Source organism: Brachyistius frenatus, unplaced genomic scaffold, assembly GCF_029030835.1.
Source record: "Brachyistius frenatus isolate BFR_SWC_R1_liver_20210118 unplaced genomic scaffold, ASM2903083v1 Contig_59, whole genome shotgun sequence".
Taxonomy (NCBI): Eukaryota; Metazoa; Chordata; class Actinopteri; family Embiotocidae; genus Brachyistius; species Brachyistius frenatus.
The window spans coordinates 782,237-806,310 of record NW_027210658.1 but is presented as its reverse complement, the minus strand read 5'-3'; the positions used below and the strand labels follow the sequence as shown (position 1 = coordinate 806,310).

General features: G+C 41.7%; 1 protein-coding gene across 2 annotated transcripts in view; it reads right to left on the bottom strand.

Moving 5' to 3' along the window:
• Positions 1 to 24,074, bottom strand: part of LOC138625111 (heparan sulfate glucosamine 3-O-sulfotransferase 5) — a 62,918-nt gene that overhangs the window by 1,982 nt on the left and 36,862 nt on the right. Inside the window, exons 1-2 of one of the 2 annotated variants that reach the window (XM_069705818.1) lie at positions 10,419 to 10,528; positions 1,550 to 1,691 (exon numbers count right to left, since the gene is read on the bottom strand). In XM_069705818.1, the coding sequence (XP_069561919.1) occupies positions 1,550 to 1,656 (107 nt within the window). In that variant the 5' untranslated portion in view covers positions 1,657 to 1,691; positions 10,419 to 10,528. Of the gene's footprint in view, positions 1 to 1,549; positions 1,692 to 10,418; positions 10,529 to 24,074 lie in introns of those variants that run through there. The other variant, XM_069705817.1, reaches the window with a different exon arrangement.

Genomic DNA, 24,074 nt, shown 5'->3' with positions numbered 1-24,074 from the left:
TAAACATGTTCCTGTATCTACCCTCAGAGCCTCTTAAAGTCCAGACCAATACTGCAGCCTTATCGATAAAATTCATGCTGTGGAAGAGCAAAAATATTACTCAATATTTTCTGCAAACTACTCAATCATTATTCGAAGACTCTCCACGTGTACGTACACACGAAAGGAAAGCATAGCTGGTGTTACCAATCTGTTCTGAGTGATCCAATCACATTTAGCCAGCTTTAAGTACAGCAGTTCACACCGGACATTATCATGTGTCTCGGAAGACCACTTGAGCGGATCACACTTCTCTGCTCTATGTGCAGATGAGCACATACACCATGTAAATATACAAGCACATGAACGCATACAAAATCAGGAGGGGAGGAGTTAAACCCAGAGGAGGAGACAGCCGGTGTTTTAAATGACTGAACAGCTACTTTATAGCTCAAGTTTCAGCTCACTCTCTCCTGCTTTCTGCACAGTTCAGCTGCGCTCGGCAGAAACACGCCGGGGATTTTTACCGGAAAAAAATAAATAAAAGAAGAGCCGGCAGAGATGTTCAGGTGTACTGTTTGAGTGGAGGAAAAAAAAAAAAAATCCAAAACTAACGAACCTGCCGTATTGTGACAGGAACACGTGGAAGCACCAAGTCAGGCACACGTACAGGAACGTGGCACAGAGAGCTGCATTTATGTTTATTGCTTCAGGCCTGTCAATCAAACAGACACGCCCCCAAAAACAGGTCTTTTTGAATCTTCTTTTCTAATGAACGAGGGATTATTTTCAGATGGATCTCCAGAAAACGAATAGCCAAACTTCCGTCGGCTATTGGGATGGATTGGATCAGATTTTAATGTCAGGTGTGCTGAGGGTCTCAGAAAGAGAGAGAGAACTCAGCCTGACAAAGTGTTACACAACAGTAATTTTCATCTGTAAAATGGAACATATGGCGATAATTATTGCTAGTTGAAAGTAGTGCCATGTCATGGAAACAACTCGTTTGGTTTCATTGCAGAATTTGTTAGTCCATTATGTGGTGGGTAAATTTCACCTTTAGAATTCAGACTGTCAAAGCAAATCGTGTAGGAGGAATATAATGCAGGAAATGATATCAAACAAAGCCCAAGACTTTTGACATGACATTTTAGAAATAGCATATGGCAAAGAAAACGAGACTCAACATGTTAGATGTTGAGAGGTCCTGGATTACAAGGCTATTTGGATTACTGCTGTCGCTTGCTTGATTGATACAAAAAAAAAAAAAAACATGTTGGATCTAAAAAAACATTTCAAGGTTTTTGCACTTTCTGAAGTGCCTTTGCTGTATCTCTCAATAAGCCTTTTCTCATTTTATGTTCAGTATAAAATCTGCTTCATTCAGGGGAACTTGCAGAGCCGAACCTTCATGGTATGAATCAGGAAAAATATCTTCCAAAATCTCCAAGTTACATGTGTATAAAGCATAAAGTGGAAAAAAAATTATAATAAGATAAAGCAGATCATAAGTTTGGTTGTTTTAAATGAAAAGTAATGTGCGTGTTAGAATTGGACAGTGATGACTTACCTATCCAAAGTCCCAACCCTGGCCACAAAATAGAGGACACTTCCGATAGCAAGGCTGCCCAGAACGAAGAGCTTCTGTCTCAGCAGTGCCTGCTGTTTGAATAGCATGGCCCTCCATCAATCTTCAGGACTGCTTCTTCAGCCTGCAGAGAGCCGAGCACATAAACCACTAATCACCAGGGGAAGAGAGACAGCCTAATGTTTATTAACACACACTCAATCAAGTCTTACAAGTGATTAGGCCACGCTCACACACGCCTGCAAAGTGCTGCAGTGCCATTAGAGGAAATGCTCACCCATCAACCCCCACTCTGTTACAGTCATTTTTTTTTTACATTTTTTTTATTTCGGACAAGTTGAGAATGAGATTTGATCTAATGTACAGGCGTGCAGCAGAGGGACGCAAATTAGTGCTTCCATTTGAAAAAGAAAAAAAAAAAAAAAAAGACGAGCCCAGAAGTTCTCGCACAGATTATAGCTGCACTAATCAACATTTCTACATCAGGATAGGTTTAAATGACGATGTGTATTCAGACAGGGGTCACTCAGGTAACTAAGGCCACGCAGGTGTGCGCAACTCGGACAATTATTATTAGCAGTTCTCTGAGCTCGATGGAAATTTTTAACCGTTTAAAGGTAACTGCTAATGTCTTTTGAAGGCGTCACGTTATCATTTTGTTTAGTGTCCTCACTCTCACCAACCTCGTTTCCTGATAAAGTCGCTGTACACTATCTTCCCAACAGACAGTCATTTAGAGACAGGCTGGTTAACACTGCAAAGCATTTCGCAGTTATGGAGAGAGCGATTTTTCCGAGGGAAAAGAAAAGAGCGAGAATACTGAAGTTCATCCAGTGGCAAGAAACATGAAGTCAAATGAGTCTTAATGTTTGCTAACATATGTAGCACATTATTTTATATGCTAATTATATATATTTATGCAGCTTTAAAATGAAGACATGGACATTAAAATGGCAGAATAATACAAGACAGTATTTAAAATTATTAGCTACTTAATATTCCAGTTTGTTGTTGATACCATACCATAAAAAAAAAGAAAAAAAAAAAAAGGTAAAAACTCAAGGAGAGCTTATATGAATGGTCACAGCATCCATTATTTCTACCTGCAGGGTCAAATGGAGCCTATCAGGTAACTTTGGGTGAAGGCTGTGCAAACCCTGCAGGTTGCCATCCCAGATGTCATATTATGAGGCTGCTTATTGCTCTTTTGACTGTGGAGGAAAAATAAATCATTTTGCTATACATCCAACGGAGGGCACTGCATCCTTTCAAACAGATAACACTTCCACACAGAAGTCATGCTCTATTACAAAAAGGCCAAGTGCACTCTGATCCAGCCTTTACAACTGATATTACCAACAAATACAAAGAGCTTGTAACCCCACTGTGACTACACACACAAATATATATAATATATATATATATATATGTATATATATATATTATATCTTATATATAATATATATACACACATGTTCTATACAGCATAATTAAGTGGCAACTTGTCATTATGCCAAATATGTTCTGCAATTCAATAAAATAACATTGTCTAACCTACTGTGTAGTGTAGTATGTAGTACTACACACATTATAGCTTACTGCTGTAAGTAATATAGTAAAGCTGTCTGCTTGTGTCAGCACATTACGTCAGAGCACATAGACTCACTGTTCTTCAAGATGATTAAAATAAGACGTGATAGCGAAGAACACTTTAAAAAGAGCTGAATGTAGCCAAGGTTGGTTCAAAAGGTCAAAATTGTTGTTTGGTGGAGAGTTTTATCCCTTTAGAGTTGCTCTTAAGTTACTGTTCAGAAAAAGGTTTTCAAAGACTCCAAAATAGAGACTGTTCTGGAGTGTGTTGTTCCCATTGCACGGAGTCATAGCATCTCTCAGCAGACACAACACAGTACCAGTGAATAGAGAGCATCCCTCGTTCTTTATGGCTTATTTATAGTACACACAGGAATTAATTGTCTGCCCTGTCGAGGAGCTACAACTACAACAGCTGTGCCAGGCAGTGAGCAAAGGGCGGGCCTGGACACATTATAAATTATGAAACACTTTATTTTTATAAAATATGCACTCTGCAAAAAACACTACTTTGAGAATTTACAGTGGCTCTGGGTGATACCTTACAGTTACAAAGAATTATAAACTTTGGAAAAAAATATATTTTCCCTCATGACACCTCTGCTCCCAGTTATTTATTCCATCTAACATTCTCATACAGCGCGACTAAAACATATTTCAACAAGCTTTTTTCACAAATGCTGGGCATGATACAGCGTGTCCTCGATAAAAGAAATAAAGTTTGCCTGCACAAATACTTTGACATTGAGGAGATGTGGAAATTTAAATAGCTTTGTTTAAGGTTTTCACAAGTTTGGAGACATTTTTCTTTCTCGGTTTAAAAGACTTCAGTTTCACAGGAGGTAGAAACAAGTAGTTTAAGTCTGTAGTGGTTGTCTCTATTTTTAATAAGAAACTCAGTGGTAACTAAACTTGAGGGCAACAAATTCCATGAAATCCTGCAACATGAAAGTATTGCAAAGAACACAAAACACCGTGATCTTTTATTTTTTTATTTTTCTCTCCAGGCCGATGCAGTTTTGATTGATACGTGTCATGAGCGATCAATTATACTTACAGCCTTCTGGGCCATTGGGGCTGAGAAAGAGCACAGATGCTTAAACACACACACACACACACACACACACACACACACACACACACACACACACACACACACACACACACACACACACACACACACACACACACACACACACACACACACACACACACACACACACACACACACACACACACACACACACACTAGGCGATTAAATAAATGCTGACTGGCCTTTTTGTGTTTAATTAAAACACTGAAAAACATTGCAGTTTACGGGCCTGATAACAACTATAATTAGTTTCCAAATACTGAAATGTGGATTATATGAGCTTGATTAAAAAAAAGTGTCTATTTACAAGTGACACTGCACAAAAACTGTTTAGTTATTAAGCCACTTGCTGTGCTGTGCTAACAACTTGCACTCTGTTTTCATTTTTAGTGGAGCATAAGAGGGCAATGGTAAAAATAGATCCCTGCAGCTGAGCTCTCATTAGAGTCCTCTCTATTCTGTTTGTTCATTGAGTGACTGAAACACTGCTGCTGGAAGAGGACTGCCACTTCCTGCCTCACACACTGAACTGCGTGGCCGTGGGACTGACTCAAGAGAAGAGCAGCAGCTGGGCGGTGTGACAGCGGAATGGATGAAGGCTGAATGCCTCTTTTTTTTTAAGCTTCACGAGTCACCGAGGCTCTCTTCTTACAATAGGCTGTTGCTTTTCAATGTTAACAGAGACACAAAATATGGAGATGGATGGACGAGGGCATTAGAAACCAAACAAACTATTTTCATGTCACAGGCATACAAACTTTTTTTTTTTTTTTGGAGTTAAAGGATGAGTTTAGGATATTTCCTGTCTATCTTAAAACAATACTGATATACCCATACATGAGTCCCATTAACGTTAGTCAATATATGTCAAAGTTAGAGTTTAGTTATTTAAACAAATGATGTGTAAGTTTTATTTTGTCCAAGGAAACAAAAACAAGCAGTCTATCCACTAAGTGTACAAATATAGAATCTAAATTGAACAAACAAGACAGCTCCATAAAAATGTCAAAGTAACAGTGATTAACAGGATTAATAACTATTGTAATGATCAAATTCTAATTTGTGATTTTATTTGTTCCTGAAAACAGTAAAAACATTACTGTTACAAGTTACTCGTGCGACTGAGACGATGTTCAACATGTTTATTGGCTGGTTTTTCGGGACAGACGCTTTTCTTAACTCTACCAGGGAGGGCTGTTATCATGGGACTGTATCTGATGTCAGTCAAACTGTGCATACGTGGGTCAAATCCAGGTTAGTCCGTCACCATCTTTGCTGCTAACTACACCTCACAGGGAAAATTGAAATTCACAACAAAGTCACAAGCAGATTTCAGCTGAAGGAAACGACCACAAAGGAAATGAAATTCAGCCACAACTTTACATCTAACTACATTAAGACAAATATTGGGGTTTTTTTTCCGCTACATTTTTAAACCACTAAATTTATTTGACAGTTTTAGTAAGAAGTTTGTACATTAAGATTTTGTAAACACAACATAATCATGGATTATTAAATATGTAATTCCTTAACAGTAATACAGATAAACTGACCTCCACAGCAAGCAGCTGCAACACAAAAAAATTCAACTTCAGCTGTATTCACACACAACTGGTGTATTGTTATATTTCACATTTTGCTTAGCAAACGTCTATTTTGTTCGGTCTCAGTGTGAAGAAAATACATATGTTAGGTTTAACTTGGATAAGTAAGGGATTGATTGTTGAGGGTTTAGGGATGACGGTCGGAGCAGGTTGGAGCAGACAGGCGGGGTTCGGGTGGAGTGAGCGCCCCACATTCACAGCCTTACAAACGTTATCCAGGGACACCCTGAACACCGTCTGCAATCAAAGAGGAACTTGATTGCAGATTAACTTCCATTCATCGAAGGTATTTGTAAACAAAGCTGGTTGTAGAATGACATCCTTCAACGTTTGACAGCAGCAGCAGCAGCAGCAACGTACTGATGGATTCCAGTCAGCAGAGGACATTGTGGAGAGAGGACAAGGAACTGATGAATTATTCACCACTATGTGCTTTATTATTGTTATTGATCTTTGCCTACCCATAAGGGAAGGATTCTGCTGTTTGGCTTGAAGCTCCGCCCTCCTCGTGACCTCCACTCCACGGCTCATAACCAGACGTCCATTTTGTGATATTACACCTACATTATTTATCACCTAGCGCTGGAGATTCTTTTGCCTCCAGCTCTTCTCTGCCAGCGTTTTATCCTCATTGTTACATTTGATCAGAAGCATCAAGGTAAACAAATGCATGTATGCATTTACATACGTGACCATTTACTTCTGAAAATATAACCAATCTGCACACGACACTCTCCCCCTTCCACCCTGTCTGAATCTAAATACCGTCATCCACATCACAACTTTTTTTTACTTTAAGGAAATTAAGAGCGCAGGGAAGCTCATTTTCATCCCCAAACACAAGCGGCTAATTACCAAATCTCCCACAGCTCTGATGTGACAGCAGAAGGATATTAACTCCTGGAGTGAATGTTGTGGTCTCAGAAAGCAATCTGTCTGCACACTGCTGTGTGACCTTCAAACACCAAGCAAGACAGCCGTCATCAACTCTGAGCTGAGAGACAAACAGGAGATTTACCCACGAGGTTTCTGCTGTTTTATTTCACTCCCACTTTAAGTAACTACGTAGAGAAACACAAAAACACAAAGAAGAGGCTCCTTTGACAGTCGAGATGAATGACAAGTTATTTTTTTTAAAGAGATGTGTGACAACATACAGCTGAGTAACACTTCACATATCTAACTGTCATCATTAACTTTTCTCCTCTTTCCTGTTTTTTTGTCAAAAGGGAATAAAAACATTCCCAAAATAGGATGATAGGAACCAGAAAACACTTGAAACAGCTTAATGTGTTGAAATTACACAAGAAAGTAAAACCTTGTACTTTGCAAAACAAAAACAAAAAATCTCAGAACAATATGTCGACGGTATCGGCCCCACTGGAGCCCATGACGTTAGGATGTGTCGACAGTGTTTTTGTAGTGACTCTTCTTCGCAGAAAGGAGAGGAAAAAGGTTTAATGTTCTTTACCCTCTAATTTCAAACAGCAAGTAAAAACAACTGTGCCAAATTCACTTTAAATAATAAAGTGAATTGTTTAACCGCTATCAGAGCAGAGACTGGAACTCTCTTCCCTCGATTATGATAACAACAGCGATGATGTATAATATTGTTGACGCCGAAGTAATCTTTTTTTTTTAGATGGTCTGTAAAAATAAATCTTTTTAAGCATTGAATCCTCTGTGTACTGTTTAAACTGTGGCGTCTGTAAAGCAAATGCAGAATCTGTTCTGTGTAGTGTCGACCACAGAGTTGCTGTTTTATCGTGAATGGAAACAGATATTCGACATGAAACTAAAAACCTATTAACCTGACTAAAAACAAACTAACACGTTTTACTTTTCATCTTTTGCTCACGGTTTCCAGCAGGTTTCAGAAGATCTATTTGGAGGCTTGACGTGTCTGCTTCATGTCACCTCTTTGCCTGTAACGCTGTAGATGGTGACGACTAACAAGATTAACTAAGAAGGCCTGTTTTTAGCTTTTGAGTTAAGTGCACTAATGGGATTTGTTAGCAAGGGGCGTGTGTGTGTGTGTGTGTGTGTGTGTGTGTGTGTGTGTGTGTGTGTGTGTGTGTGTGTGTGTGTGCGTGTGCGTGTGTGTGTGTGTGTGTGCGTGTGTGCGTGTGTGTGTGTGTGGCTCCGGGCTCTCTCCACCTCTGGGAGAATCCTGAATCACATCAGGTATGAATACCTGCCAGCTGTGCGTTCTCCTCAGCAGCTGTCTGCCTGCTGCTGTTGCCCCGACAACTCCCCCCGAGGAGGGGCTGCGTCCTAACAGCCAATCGGCTGCTCCTTCTGGAGGGAGCAGGAAGCGGTTGGAGCCTCGTTGCGGCCCCACAGGCAGACAGACAGACAGAGAGCCAGGCAGTGTTGCTGGACCTCCAGGCGCCACCTGTCGTGTCTGCGTTCAATTCCCAGAACTTTCCTCATCGTCTGATTATCTTCCGTTCCTCAATATCTCCTCACCTGGCACAGGCAGGAGAAGCCAGAACAATCTTTCCAAACACTGAAAACATCTCTGTCCAGATATCTAGATGTCTGATTTAGTCACGAGACAAGTTGATGAAGGGTCGGCAGCTCACTGCTCCAGCTTCCACGCTGTGATCGAGATGCTGGGAGCTGCTTTGTCGAACCCTGAATTCTGCCATCCACACAGATAACTGCTGACAGCCACATGATTCAATGGAGAATTTAATTTTTCTTTTTGGTGGTTCTTCATTTTGAAATTTTTAGCACAGCTTTGCTCTTTTTTGCTTCTTTTTTTGTTTCCAACATTTTCAGTTTACAGATTAACTGGACAGCAAACTCCCTCCGACAGTCTGTTAAACCGTAGTTTTGGTTCTTCTTGAGTTCAGACATAACAGTTAAAGTAATTCTATTTTTGAGAGTATTTGAGACTCAGTGAAAGTTCACAAACATATTTAAAATGGATGAAAGGACGCTGCCTGTAAAGAGCTCAGGAAGCAGATGATATCAACCAAATCCTGTCTCATCTCAAAATATCTGTGAGAATCTGTTTCAGTCAGCGCACCGACACCAACAAGCCTCTTTATCCTGAGATCCAGCCGGAGATATGAAATAAAAACTGGGCTTTTTTATTGTTCAAAGAGATGAAAGGTTAAAACGAAGATTCTTATCAGAGATCTATGAATGCACACAGACATAATGTGGGTAAACAAAGCCTGTCGTCCTGTTGAGGCTGAGCGAGGGTCAGTCCGTCCAACAGGGAAGACATCAGCTCACTTAATATCTGGACTAGCAGAGGCCCTGGTGGGTGGTGGTGGTGGGGATGGTGGTGGTGGTGGTTGGTGGTGGTGGGGATGGTGGGGATGGGGGGAGGGGTGATGGGGACGGTGCAGGGGTGTTGATGGTGATGGGGTGGTGGTGATGGGGACGGTGGGGGGTGTTGATGGTGATGGGGGTGGTGGTGGGGTGGTGGTGATGGTGATGGGGTGGTGGTGGTGATGGGGATGGTGGGGGGTGTTGATGGTGATGGGGGTGGTGGTGTTGGTGTTGGTGATGGGGGCGGTGTGTGGGGGGGGTGGTGATGGTAGTGTTGGTGATGGTGGTGGTGATGGGGGCGTGGTGATGGTCAGGGTAGTGGTGATGGTGGTGGTGTTGGGGTGGGGGTGTTGATGATGGTGTTGGTGATGGTGGTGATGGGGGTGGGAGTCGAGGGGGGGGGTAAGGTGGCCAGCTGAGGTTAAAGTTGAGTAATGTTTAATAGTGAGTCATGATTGATGAGATATCTCAGCTCCCACCGTTCACCTCCTTAGCCTCTGATCAGATCCTCTTTGTCTCTGTGTCTTTGTCTCCTTTTGTCTTTGTCTCCTTGTGTCTTTGTATCTTTGTGTCTTTGTCTCCTTGTCTCTTTGTCTCTTTGTCTCCTTGTCTCCTTGTCTCTTTGTCTCCTTGTCTCCTTGTCTCTGTGTCTCTTTGGACATCCTTGCAGTGTCTCAATCATGGAATCAGAGGATGCTTCATGTGTCGTCCTCCAGAGCTGCAGAGACTCATCTCTGCTCTCGACTGTAATGCGGATTGAATGTTAGCAGAGGTTTGACAGCCTGTATGAAGGTGTGTGTGTGTGTGTGTGTGTGTGTGTGTGTGTGTGTGTGTGTGTGTGTGTGTGTGTGTGTGTGTGTGTGTGTGTGGTGAGGTGGGGGGGGGGGGGGCGCAGCGGGAGCCGACATATGCGTGGAGCTAATTAGCCACGCAGCGCTTATGCAAAAAAACCTTTGAACTGTTTCCAGCCATCGAGCACCTCCTGATTCCTTCTGACATGAAGACGCTGGAGTCGGTGTTTAGACCGTGATCCTTCCCCCCCCTCAGAGGCCGATCATCACTGCTGGGATCATATCTCCATCAGGCTGTCTGTGAACAGCACGGCTCAGCAGGACATACCCGTCATCATGTGTTACATTAACCTTTTCTCAGCTGCTCCGACACGTTTCTCTCCCAGTTTTGCACCAAAAACAAAACAGAAACGTTTCCCGCTTCTATCAATAATTGCACGTTCGAAGGAAACTAAAATGCTGACCGGACGGAGTTTACTCGTCTCACCGTTTGTCAGGACATCTCTCACTTGTCTGAGAACTGGACATGTGAAGCGTGTAAGAATCACGATGAACACACTTTAAGCCATTCTGTCACTTCTCTGTCTTCTTGGTCCATTTTTTTTGACGTTCCTTCTTTGGCTCTTATCGCTGCACCTTTGTTTAAAACAAGTCAGGTGAAACACGAGAGCGTTGAGTCCTTCTGCTGGCTGGCTGGCTCAGCCAGCTGGACGTATGAAGGTGACAGAAAACAGGCATGAAAAAACAAACAAATGAAACAAGTTCTTTTTTCTTGCTTTGCAAACATATCAATGAAGCCAATAAAAAAAAAAAAGGTCGTCGAATTGGAAATGTATTTTTCACGTTTCAGTTAACACAAAGGGCCAATTCACTAAGAAATAAAAAATACACTGGATAAGGAAATCGAGCTTTAGGATATTTAGCAGTGTTTAGATTGTAAAAATGATTTATAAGGCCTTGTGGTCAGTGACAATAACGTCCTCATCGTCCCTGCTGAGAGACTCTGGGATGCTTTTTATAATCAAAACAATTACTGAGCTGTTGCCAGTTAATCCAATTAGTTGCAAGATGTTCAACCCGGTGGTTATTTTAGCATCACGCAACCTTTCCAGTATTTTCTTGCCCCTGTCCGAACCATCGAATTTAAAAGGAGGATGTATTTTTCATAAAACAATAAACTTTCTCAGTTTAAACATTTGACATGTTGTCTCCGGTCTATTTTCAACTAAATATGAGTGTCCACGATTTCACCTCCTTCTGTTTATTTACATTTTACACAGCGCAGCGACTATCTTGGAAACGGGCTTTTTGGTCATAATGTCGATATTGAGATTCAAATATTTCGGGACCGGAGCCGTTCCATCTCCATCACAGTCTGTCGACTCACATCATCGTCTCGTCTTACTCTCAGATCGCCCGGCCTGATCGCCGTGCGTTTGTTCTGCCCTGACATTCAGCTGACATTGATCCGGAGGGATGGAAGGTGAAGTGAACAGGAAGCGGCTCGGCGTCTCGCTCGAGGACGCTCTGACAGCACACACAGCTGTTGATAGACACGCTGTCGGCAGCAGGAATCAAATCGCTGACCTTCCTGCCTGTTCTGGATTAATATTACATCACCGGCTTGGTGCTCCACTGCTACCGATGTCCTGTAACTCAGCGACAGGTCGCATCACTGCACCTCAATGAAAATGCAACAAGCCCATTTTATGGATCCGTAAAAGCTGCTTCCAAGAATCAGTGAGAATCTCTGCACCTTCGTATGTTCGCTTAATATTTCATAATCATACGTAGTTATTGTTTTCTCCTTTTTGATCTGAAGTTTGTCCAAACCTCTTTCCTGAACTACAATTTGTCCTCCAATGAAATGTTTCTTTTGGCTGGTCCAGAAAATGACACTTTTTTATTTATTTGTTTTCATAATGTTTTTCCTAAACGTTCTCAAAATACATTTAAAGACTGTTACCACAGAACAATTGTACAATGTTTTTAAAGTATGTTCTATGGCTCATAAAGTATGTTCTCTGACTCATAAAGTATGAAAGTATGTTCTCTGGCTCATAAAGTATGTTCTCTGGCTCATAAAGTATGTTCTCTGGCATAATGTTCTAATAATGTTTGGAAAAAAACATTATAATAAACGTAACACAAATTTAATTTTAGAATGTTTTCAAAGAACTTTATCTTCCCTTTCAGAAGATAACTGTGGGGAAAAAATAAAATAAAATAAAGATTAGTATACTGCATAATATTTTCAAAAGAACTGTAGCTCGGATGGTTGTCCACCACTATTGTTGTTTTTGGCTCAGATTTTGAGTTGTCTTTTTTATTGCTGGATCAAATGTAATTAAATTGAATCTGTTAAATCACAATAGTTTGAGGGAAACTTAAATGTTTAAACCACAAACTGTGAATACCAATAAACTCTGTATTTCAGCGAAAGGATTGAAGTTGTTGAACAGCTGTAGTGAGGATAGCTGAAAAACATGAAGCATACTCAATCATTGTAATTATTAATCTTCGGAGGAACGGCAGGCATCTTTTTGAACTCTGTAAAGAACCAAACTTCCTATCGCAGCCTGTTTTCTGTCTTGATGTGAAGTTAACTTTGTCCAGCCGCCTACTTATTGCAGAGTTGAGTTACTACTGATCTCCTCTTCTAACTTCCAGCCAGACCTCCAGTCGAGATATTAGTTATTTAATCAGTTATTTGAATCATTCTTGTTCTGTCACTAACTTGCAAGTAAACGATTGTGAAACAAACAAGGATCTCGTAATAAAAATGTTCATAACTGCCGAAACAATAGGAAGTCAACAATATAGGAATATATGCACCGAATGGTACACAGGGTCTGTAATAAATTATACTACAGACCAAATGTTAGTGAGTCAGTCGTGATGCGGCGCTTCGTGAGCAGGATGTGCCTCGACTTTGCTCATTTGGGGATCAAGGTCATTATCCAGAAAAACTGGCAGCCAGTTTCCCACACAGGGTGGAGCACATCTGGATGCAGACGTTTATAGGAACACTTAGATGAAAGACACTCAATGTCAGGCAGTGTGTGTGTGTGTGTGTGTGTGTGTGTGTGTGTGTGTGTGTGTGTGTGTGTGTGTGTGTGTGTGTGTGTGTGTGTGTGTGTGTGTGTGTGTGTGTGTGTGTGTGTGTGTGTGTGTGAGTAAAAAGTTATGACAGACTTGAATGGATAAATGGCCACAAATCCCAAACGCCCTCCAATGATGAGGAAACATGGGGAAGAAAATCAAAAGTTGCGACTCATCTTTCTGAAAGTCCATCTGGTGTGTAAAAATAGTTTAAGGAGATGAAATACAAAAGGCAGTCGAAACAAACAAACAAACAAACAAAACAAAAACAAATAACAGATTTTTTTCCCCCTCAAGAGTACAGGTTCCCACTTCAGTGCTGTCAGAGTGGAGACCAGAGTAATGAGCTGCCCATCATCTGCTCAGTGAGCCGGTCAGCTGGAGCCGCTCAGGGCAGGGAGGTCTTTCTTCAAACGTCCATCAGACTGCGTTCGTCCACAGACTCGCCGGGCGTCACTGAACTATGAACTGACACGGCCAGAGATGTCCGCGCAGAGTGACATGTCACAGCTTGCTTTATTCTAAGCATCATTATATTCCATTCAAACATGCACGTATTTTCATCCAAAATGTAGCAAAGGCCTTGTTGTACAACGCCAACAGGGCACTGATGTTGATCAGGTCACCAGAGTCACGATTCCAAGGGAATGCTAAAGTATGCGACTGTTTACGCAACAGCAGCTGCAGTCAAACTCAGTACACAGAGCACTTTGCTTTTAAAATGCACTGATATATATTATCTCCAGTTTTCTCTTACAAAAGCAAAACACTTGGTTTGAAAAATAAAAACAATAAGTAGAATTGTAGACATCTTATAGATTGTGGAGCGCAGCACAAAGAAGCACCTGAAACAAGGTGACGTAACAACTTTCATGAGGAAGTATTCCAACTTACATCAGTTACATCATGTGTTACACACATTTTTGTGACCAATGATATTTGTGATTTCACGGTGGACCACTGTGATTGCGCAACCTGGTATCACGGCAAAGCGTGAAGTAGACACGCCCGTCTGCTGCAGCAAAATGTGAGATAGACGCGCTTTGGTCTCTCTGGGCGTGACAGTTTCACGTTTTTCTAGAGTGGATGAAAATGAAACCTACTGCATGCATAGAGCCATGTGATTTACAGGAACATGAAACTTTTAGGAAAAATAGATGGTTGGCGACAGAAAATCACCACATGGTTGGAGTTTGTGACAAAAAACATGTTTGGGGTGAGGAATCAAAAAACAAGAATAACGTCACCTCCTGGATTCGAACCTCTGCCTCCTGCCTCCGATGCCTCCTAATACTGCCGTAAAATGTCCTTTGTACTTGGTCACATGATCCTTCGTGACATTACTTTTATGTGCGTGTAAGTTTCACGCTGTGAAAACGTGAAACTCTCCCACGTAGAGAGGCCAACGTGGGACTATCTCACCTGTCTTCTTCACGCTTTGCTGTGACACCGGGTTGGACTGCGTTGCAACACATGTTGTCATGTTGGAGAACCATACTGCCATCGCCTCACTGTTCAGATCGTTTACGTCAAATGTTTTCCATCAGACATGTCAGAACGTCGCAGTAGGACTCCGCGATGACAGCTAGGCTGATATCAAAGAAAATCTAGCGGGTTTTCAAAATCAAATCTTTATACCAAAGTGTTGCTACTTTCTGTATGTGACTACTCCAACCACATTATCAACATCGCCCGTCTGCTGGTGTGATGGCATTACCTAAAATTGCATCAGTAGTGTTGTCTCCTGGTGGTTTCCACTGTGACTGTTGGCGGGTGTTTCTTTCTTGTCAGCAAACTTGCTCTGATGTATTGCTTCAATATTTCTATTTGTGTGAGTTAAGGGGCTTGCAGGTTGTGGAGCAAAGGGACATTTGTTCCCAGAGTTTGTCCTTCAGGCAACGCTTCTCCCCAGACCGAGTACAGTTTCACCAGGGTGCTTCTCATGTCCTGGAAAAGGAACTGCCTCAAAGGGAAAACTCAGTGTCACTTTAAACACCACATAATCGAATGCAACATGACTGGCTGCAGGCTTACTTTGCAAGATGTGCATGGTGTGTTCGTGGCTGTTTTTTTGGACAGTATTTTGGCGACTGTCCCTCGTGAGGGACACACTGTACATCTGCAAACCACAACACATTTGTTTTTGTTTTTCTACACTAAGCATCTGAACTGTGTTAACTTAGAAAGAAATAACAGGCTGTAATTCAATTACAATGCTGTTCCTTTATTTCCATTTCTCTTACCTCAGACCTGAAGCTGCCCTGTACAGTATGTAGCCATCTTTACGTTACTTCCCTTTTCAAGGATTCTCGTTAAAGTCTGTCGGTGACTGTTGTCACTTAGAAATGAGAACGTTTATTTTGTCTACCACCGTCACTAATGAGAAAGCAACTGTTAGAAAGATTACTGTGGATTCCCAGAGATAAATGTGCCTGCATAATGGCACTGCTAGAATTGAACGCGTTACATTTCTCAGCATGGTGATATGGCAGGTATTGTGTGTTTTGAGCTTATTGTGGAGGTTCTATGGATTTAAAGGGCCAGAAAACCAACAATTAATGCAGTATTATGTATTTCTGTAAGACTTGCTTTGACACATTTCCCCCGAGATGTGTTCTGAGTCATTATAATGACTTCTGTCTTTCAAACTTGAATGTATTCTATTCTATTCTATTCTATTGTAGAGGAGGAAATTAAACCACAAATTGTATACAACAGAATCCTGGAGCCTGCAGCATACAGCTAAGCTAACCTGCTTCAAATACTGCTGCTCTATTAATAATGCATCCAAATATAGATACACCACGCTTTTATTTTCTTGGAGTGCCACACAAGCTGGAATAAAATATTCATTCATCTGTCTTTTTGTGGCAGCACCAAGGGACACAGACGGTTTCACTGTCTGCATTGTGTCTATCTGACTGTGGAGCCATTTCTTGTTGTTTTCAGTATAAATCCATAAGTAGATTATATGACTGGTCTTTGTCTTTTTGTCTTTTTCTTTAGTTGAGGGTTATTTTAGTTTTAGCATGCGAGAATTAATTTAAAAGGGACGGGTAATAAATCAAAGACTTTGCTTCTGATCACTGATCTGGTCAGTTAGGAAATGGGGTGCATGTCCCTCTTTTAATTATAATTTCTTATGATACATCATTTATCTACGTGACAGTAAAGGGACGAATCCATCTAAGAAATATGCCCCTTGCAGGCTCTAAACTCTGCCTCTTTAATTCAGTGCAAAAAAAACCTTTGTACTCTACAAAGCATTCTTGTGTGCCTTAAATAAACATGTCATAAGTTTATCATGCAAAGGTTGGAGGGGAATCCATTAAAATGCTCCAGATCCCACACAGGCAGACACTGGAAGCCTTATTAGAGCGGAGAGAGGTCTGGAGTCACAAAGGAAACAAAACTACGCTCGGTTATTAATGGTGTCCGTTGGACTCGGACACATTCGCCATTTCTGTAATGTCACAGAGCGATGAAGGACGCTATAAAGCACAGAGCCTGGAAGCTCCACTTATTACAATTAATAATTCATATGACTGAATTAACTGGGCGAAACCCACAATTTTACATGGCAGGTGAGGTGTGTGTGTGTGTGCTTGTATGCGTGTGTGTGTGTGTGTGTGTGTGTGTGTGTGTGTGTGTGTGTGTGTGTGTGTGTGAGCACCACCATCAGAGCAGAGGGACACAGAACTAAAGGGCTTGTTACCCCCAGTGAAGACAGCAGCAACTGCAGCTGCCTTAAATAATAGATGGGATATGTCGACTGAATGTGGTTTGTGTGTGAAGACAGTGAACACTGTGAACGCTGAACTCGGTGGGACTGTTTTAGACTCCTCCAAAGTATCACTTCAAATAGAAAAGTTAGAAACAACGAGAGGAAAAAATATACACGACAACACACTCTTCTTTTTTGTGTTGAATATCAGACGCTTCCTACTTTTACCAAAGATGTGATGAAGACACTTTGTTCAGAATGAAGTTATTTACAAAGACAACTAAATAAGTGACACACTCTTAGTTTCCAAACTCAGTCCATGCTTCAAAGTGCATAATATCAATTTGACCGGAAAGCGTTACCTGAAAAATCCTGTGTGAGCTGAAGTCTGAACGTTGAGGGACTGTAGTGTGAAACAATGTCAGGTTTCTGATGAGATTGTGTTACACTGGACGATCATTTCCAAATGGTGTACTTGTGTACTAACACTCACTATTTTGAGTGCATAAGTGCGTTCACACTGTCAAGTACAGAAACATGCAGTGCGCTAAGAGTAGCCAGCCTGTCTGCGCTGGAAACTCGGCTCGTATTTAGGGTTCTCAGACACTCTGACAGGTGGACCAATCAGAGAGCAACGTCGCTGGTTAACTGCGTTTGTCCCGCCCCTCCTTCACTGTGATTGAACAGCTTGTGACAGTGATGAGTGCAGCGTTAGTGTGTTTCAACTGTGGCCGACCGGAAAAAATAAATAAAAGAATCGGCAAATGTTCAGCATTCAGTGCAGAATAAACACTCAGCAGCTCAAGCTGCTGGCGTTCATTGCAACAATTTAGAGAAAATATGCTGCATTCAGCAAATAACGCTTTGGTGGATACTGGAGGAGGTAGTGTGGTGGCAGAGTGTCGGCCGGTTTCGGCGCATGCTGATTGGTTGAAATGAACCTGAGTTCTACACCAAATAGGATGGAACAACTGCCAACGAGTCTCTATGGAGTTACAGACCATATTCACAGAGTGGAACTGGGTTCTGGTTTACACCCGGCTAACCAGGATGATGCACTCAAAACGCTCCACAAAAGAAGTGTGAAACGTTGGACACTACACCCTAAACGGTCGCCATGTTGACTACGTACAGGAAGGGGCGGGGCAACTTATGTAAACACTTTCAAATGAAGGCGTGTGAGGAAACAACACTACTCTGTCTAAACTCCTGCACTACACAAGTAAGAGTCCTGACATGTTCAAACACTATATGTTAGTCTATTAGTCCCACTGACCAGTTCTATGAAGCCACAGCTGAACTCTTCTCACAGGAAGGAAACCTCAGGCCTTCCTCCACCGGTGAGTCACAGGTTGAACATTGTTGTGGAAATACACCACCAGCATTGGTCTATATGACCTCCAGGAGCATTGATCTATATGACCTTCAGGAGCATTGATCTATATGACCTTCAGGAGCATTGATCTGTATGACCTCCAGGAGCATTGATCTGTATGACCTCCAGGAGCATTGATCTATATGATCTCCAGGAGCATTGATCTATATGACCTCCAGGAGCATTGATCTATATGACCTCCAGGAGCATTGATCTGTATGACCTCCAGGAGCATTGAATTGTATGACCTCCAGGAGCATTGATCTGTATGACCTCCAGGAGCATTGATCTGTATGACCTCCAGGAGCATTGATCTGTATGACCTCCAGGAGCATTGATCTATATGACCTCCAGGAGCATTGATCTATATGACCTCCAGGAGCATTGATCTATATGACCTCCAGGAGCATTGATCTGTATGACCTCCAGGAGCATTGATCTATATGACCTCCAGGAGCATTGATCTATATGACCTCCAGGAGCATTGATCTATATGACCTCCAGGAGCATTGATCTATATGACCTCCAGGAGCATCTGATCTATATGACCTCCAGGAGCATTGATCTATATGACCTCCAGGAGCATTGATCTATATGACCTCCAGGAGCATTGATCTATATGACCTCCAGGAGCATTGATCTCCATATGACCTCCAGGAGCATTGATCTATATGACCTCCAGGAGCATTGATCTATATGACCTCCAGGAGCATTGATCTGACCTCCAGGAGCATATCTATATGACCTCCAGGAGCATTGATCCTCCATCTATATGACCTCCAGGAGCATTGATCTATATGACCTCCAGGAGCATTGATCTATATGACCTCCAGGAGCATTGATCTATATGACCTCCAGGAGCATTGATCTATATGACCTCCAGGAGCATTGATCTATATGACCTCCAGGAGCATTGATCTATATGACCTCCAGGAGCATTGATCTATATGACCTCCAGGAGCATTGATCTATATGACCTCCAGGAGCATTGATCTATATGACCTCCAGGAGCATTGATCTATATGACCTCCAGGAGCATTGATCTATATGACCTCCAGGAGCATTGATCTATATGACCTCCAGGAGCATTGATCTATATGACCTCCAGGAGCATTGATCTATATGACCTCCAGGAGCATTGATCTATATGACCTCCAGGAGCATTGATCTATATGACCTCCAGGAGCATTGATCTATATGACCTTGATCAGATTGATCCCTCCAGGAGCATTGATCTATATGACCTCCAGGATTGATCCATTGATCTATATGACCTCCAGGAGCATGATCTATATGGCCTCCGGGAGCATCTATATCTATATGACCTCCAGGAGCATTGATGACCTCCAGGAGCATTGATCTATATGACCTCCAGGAGCATTGATCTATATGACCTCCAGGAGCATTGATCTATATGACCTCCAGGAGCATTGATCTATATGACCTCCAGGAGCATTGATCTATATGACCTCCAGGAGCATTGATCTATATGACCTCCGGGAGCATTGATCTATATGACCTCCAGGAGCATTGATCTATATGACCTCCAGGAGCATTGATCTATATGACCTCCAGGAGCATTGATCTATATGACCTCCAGGAGCATTGATATATATGGCCTCTGGGAGCATTGATCTATATGGCCTCCAGGAGCATTGATCTATATGACCTTCGGGAGCATTGATCTGTATGACCTCCAGGAGCATTGATCTACAGTATATGACCTCCAGGAGCATTGATCACCACCACCGCTACGTAAAAACATGAACTTCAACTTAACACCAGCTAAAAGATGCATCAGAAATGAATCAGACACAATAATGGTTCAATCAAATGTAGTGTATCAAAAACTGAAGCCATATCTTGGACACTTCCCAACATCCCATCAGACAGACGAGCCTGCCACAATGTTTTTTTTTTACTTTTCCTCATATAATGTGACAACTTCCACAACTTTTTCCATGATGCTGACCAGTAGGAGCGCAGAGCTCTCTTAGTCGGGAACACATTTTGTCCTGTCTCCTTTAAATTTAAATATGTAGGCCATAATTCTTCCAGATCCAGAAAGCCCTTTAGTTTGAGTGAACGGATGTGAAACCTCTTTACACGAAGAGTTTCAATGACAGTAGTTTAACAGCGATTATAGTTTAGAATTTTTATTATTTACTCCATGAAAACAATTTTTTGTGTGAAAAGAGAAACGATGTGGTGAGTATGAAGGGTTTGTTTTACTGAAGGGTTTAGCACTCTGAAAATTTACATTATTCAAAATCTATGACGACAACACGGCAGCAATGAAAATGTTTTACGCAAATAGTCGTCATGGCAGTTTCACATGCAAACAGGTTAGAAAACAGCTCATACTAAAATGTGATAACTATATTTCTCTAATTTTAACCTGCGTCTAATAAAATCCCTGGATCACTTTGTTGTCGAGCTGAAACAAAAAGGTGCACACAGCATCAGCGAGGTGGATGATGTCATGTCCAGCTGACTGAAGACAGCGGCCAGTTTACAGCATGCAGAAAAGAAATTGAATTTAATCACTTTTCCAAACCAACTACGCAATAAATGTGGCTGAAATCAGATTTTTAAGAACTGTTTTTAACTTTACAGAGCAAATCAGGATGTTACTTTTTAGAATAAATAATATGGGATTTAATTTCTTTATTAATCAAAATATTTGTACAGTGGATACTTTGTGAGTTGTGCTGTTGGAGTAAGATGTCGGTGATATCAGTCACTCACTATGACACATTGTGGTGAACTGGCTCCACCATGATCCTACAAACGGACTCAGTCAGACACCACAGTTGCAGTGCAGAAATGTTTCTTCTCTTTGGCCCTGAGTCTGTGATTTACAGGGATTACACGAAGCATTAAACATTATGCAGCCAAAGACATTCAGATGTGCTCCTGTTGTTGACAAAACCATTTTCTAGATTATATAGGGATCATGTCATCAGCACGAAACAAGCTGAAATGAGCATGGCTAAAAATTTATGTTGCTGAAAAACGATGGGCGAAGGCTATAATGCTCAGCAGGTGTTTCAGTAATGCAGCAGTTACCCTTCGTGTAGCATACAAACAGCCTGAGGTAAGGCTAATGTCATTTCACATTTCACTCTCTCCCTCATGTTACAGACCTGCGAGTGCATCTTAAGTGGTGACAATACCATTATACCAAAGCACTGAAGTCAAGGGCTCGTGTGAAGGGCAGTGGTTTGTGTTTCTGTTTGGTTCTCTGTGGTAGCAGTTTGTCAGGTATACAAGGAAGGTGACTGCAGCTGCATCAGCGTGTCATTGGGCTGTGATGACCCTGCTGTGCTCCTCTGACGATTTACGCATTGCTGCTGTCTTTTAATATCAACTTAAATTATGGCCCAACACCGGCAGCTAGTCCGAGTTTACAGCAGGGATATGCAACGACATATATATCTATATATATATATATATATATATATATATATATATATATATATACTGTATATATAGTAGTTTGTTCAATGTCCACAAACTGCAGCTCTCTTTTCTTAGATGCAGCTTTCTGCTGCGTGTTTGGTTGCGTTGCTCTTCATGCTGTCTTCACCATGAACAGCTGCTGTTGGGAGATGTTGTTCAGACCAGTTGGAAATGTTTCCTGACGCTTCTGAAGCCCAACTTCTACTGTTCTGCGACATCATCAGATTCTCTTCTGTGACATCATCAGATATTCTTCTGCGACATCACCAGATATTCTTCTGCGACATCACCAGATTCTCTTCGGTGACATCATCAGATATTCTTGTGACATCATCAAGATATAACCTACATTCGGACAAACGCTGTAATCTTTAACCAGCCTCCTGTTATTCACAGTGAAACACATTTAATTACTGCAGCTGTTTTCACTGCATTTCACTGGAAGCCACTATTGATTTCAGGTTGTCTACTGCCTCATTAGACCGTGGCAGCGCTCTCTCACAAGCTAGAAAGGAACACCATCAATCCGTAAATAAGTCGACTACTCAAGATCTGGTGTAAAATGTTTGAAGACGTTTACGGTTCTTCTGAAATGTCAGTGTGACATGTGTCTTTAGTTAACGGTAGTTGTTGTGTGCTGGTGCGAGCAGGTTTAATTATTCAAGAAAATAATCTATATTTATGAAATGATTAACAATGATTAATAATTAAGGGGGACCACATAGTTATCAGGGACCAATAATCTAAGTGTAACCTCGGTCCACCTTCATTAACACTTGTTGAGTAAACAGTAAAGGTGTGAATCCATCACTGACCCCACAATCCAGCGCCGGACCAGTAAATGTGAACAAACAATCACAAATACTGACTGCTTCAAGTTTAACAGAATACTTAAATATTATGATCAGTTAACAACACATTGGGGTTGTTAAGAAAAAAGGAAGGAGGAGTGCCGAGAGTAGTACTGTACTTCATCACACAGAGGAGCCTGGTGGAGTCTGACACCAACTTCCCAAAGCTTTTACACCTGTAAAAAAATATAAATTACAAGTTAACACAACCTGAGAATTCACTTCAAACCACCTCAAACCCAGATTTTGTTGTCACACCAGGAAATGACGTCCATCTGTCTTCACTCCAGGTCGCCTCTGACTGACCTTTGACACCAAATCTCAGTAAAGAGACACTTCCTCATCTTCCCAATGGGATTCACTTCAAAAAGGAACTGTAATTAACACCATGGTGTGAAATGAACTCGGCAAACCCCTTTTTGCTGCCATGTTTCTGTCCGTGTTGCCACGTCACCATCTAACAGTCGAACATCGCTGAAGCTCCATAACGACGAATTCATCAATCGGAGCTACTTCTACTTCCTGGAACTACAAATATACGTTTTCCTTCTGGGGTTGTTTCTCATGGAAACAGATTATCCTTGTAAGTTGAGGATGTAACTGATGTTTACAATTCCCGCATTAAGTGTTTTGCATAACTAACATGAATACATTACTGATATGTTTAATTATGGGGGAAGATTAATAACGGACTCTTTTATTTGTCTCTGTATGAAACATAATGAAATAACTCAGACTTTTAAGGGAAAACATTCCTCTGCCGGTGGAGTCTGTTGCCATGACAACTGAACCATTACCAAGTAGGCACAACTTATTTTGTTCTGTTCTGGTTAATGATCACATTCTTATATTCATACACAGTCCATTGTTAAAATCAGCTCTGTTTTCTCTTCCAACATCCCTCAGTTAGTTCAGAAATTCGGTTTTCTCATCAATAATTCATGAAAATATAACGATTCCAACTATTTGTCATTGAACAGCCTATTATTAAAATAATATCCTGGTTACAGGCAGCTCTGGTTTTGTGTTTCCATGAAGGAGAAGTCACAGCGTCTTCTTCTTCTTGGATCCAAATAAAAACAAATGAAACAATCTGTTGCTGCTTCAGAGATGAAAGACTAAATAACTAAATAATACCCACGCTTGTGACACACACTGATGAGCCAGAGCATTATGAATAGCCCCGCTTCAATCTGCTGCTGGGCTGGACCCATGATGCCAGAACAGCTGTGACGCGCCGAGGCCTGGACTCCACGAGACATCAGAGGACGTCCTCCTCTGGTCTCCGGTGCCGAGACGTCATCATCACATCTTCAAGTCCTGTAAATGGTGAGTTGTTGCAGCACCCGGTGGGGTCCTGGTTCGGCCCTCCTCTGACTGACTGTCAGTGTGAACTCACCGCTGCTGACTGGAAAACACCCCACAAGTCTTAAAGGTTGCGCGACGCTGCGTCATCATGTCAAAGTTGTTCAGGTCTTCAACCCTCCTTTTCTCCCACATCCGACATGTTTGACGTGGCTTACCGACACGGAAGTCTGTGTCCGTGGAGTTTTGTTATCGTTGTAAAACCTCCTCTCCGGTCGCTCTGTGAGCGGCAGCGTAGATTCTGTTCACTCCGTCTCTCTGAAA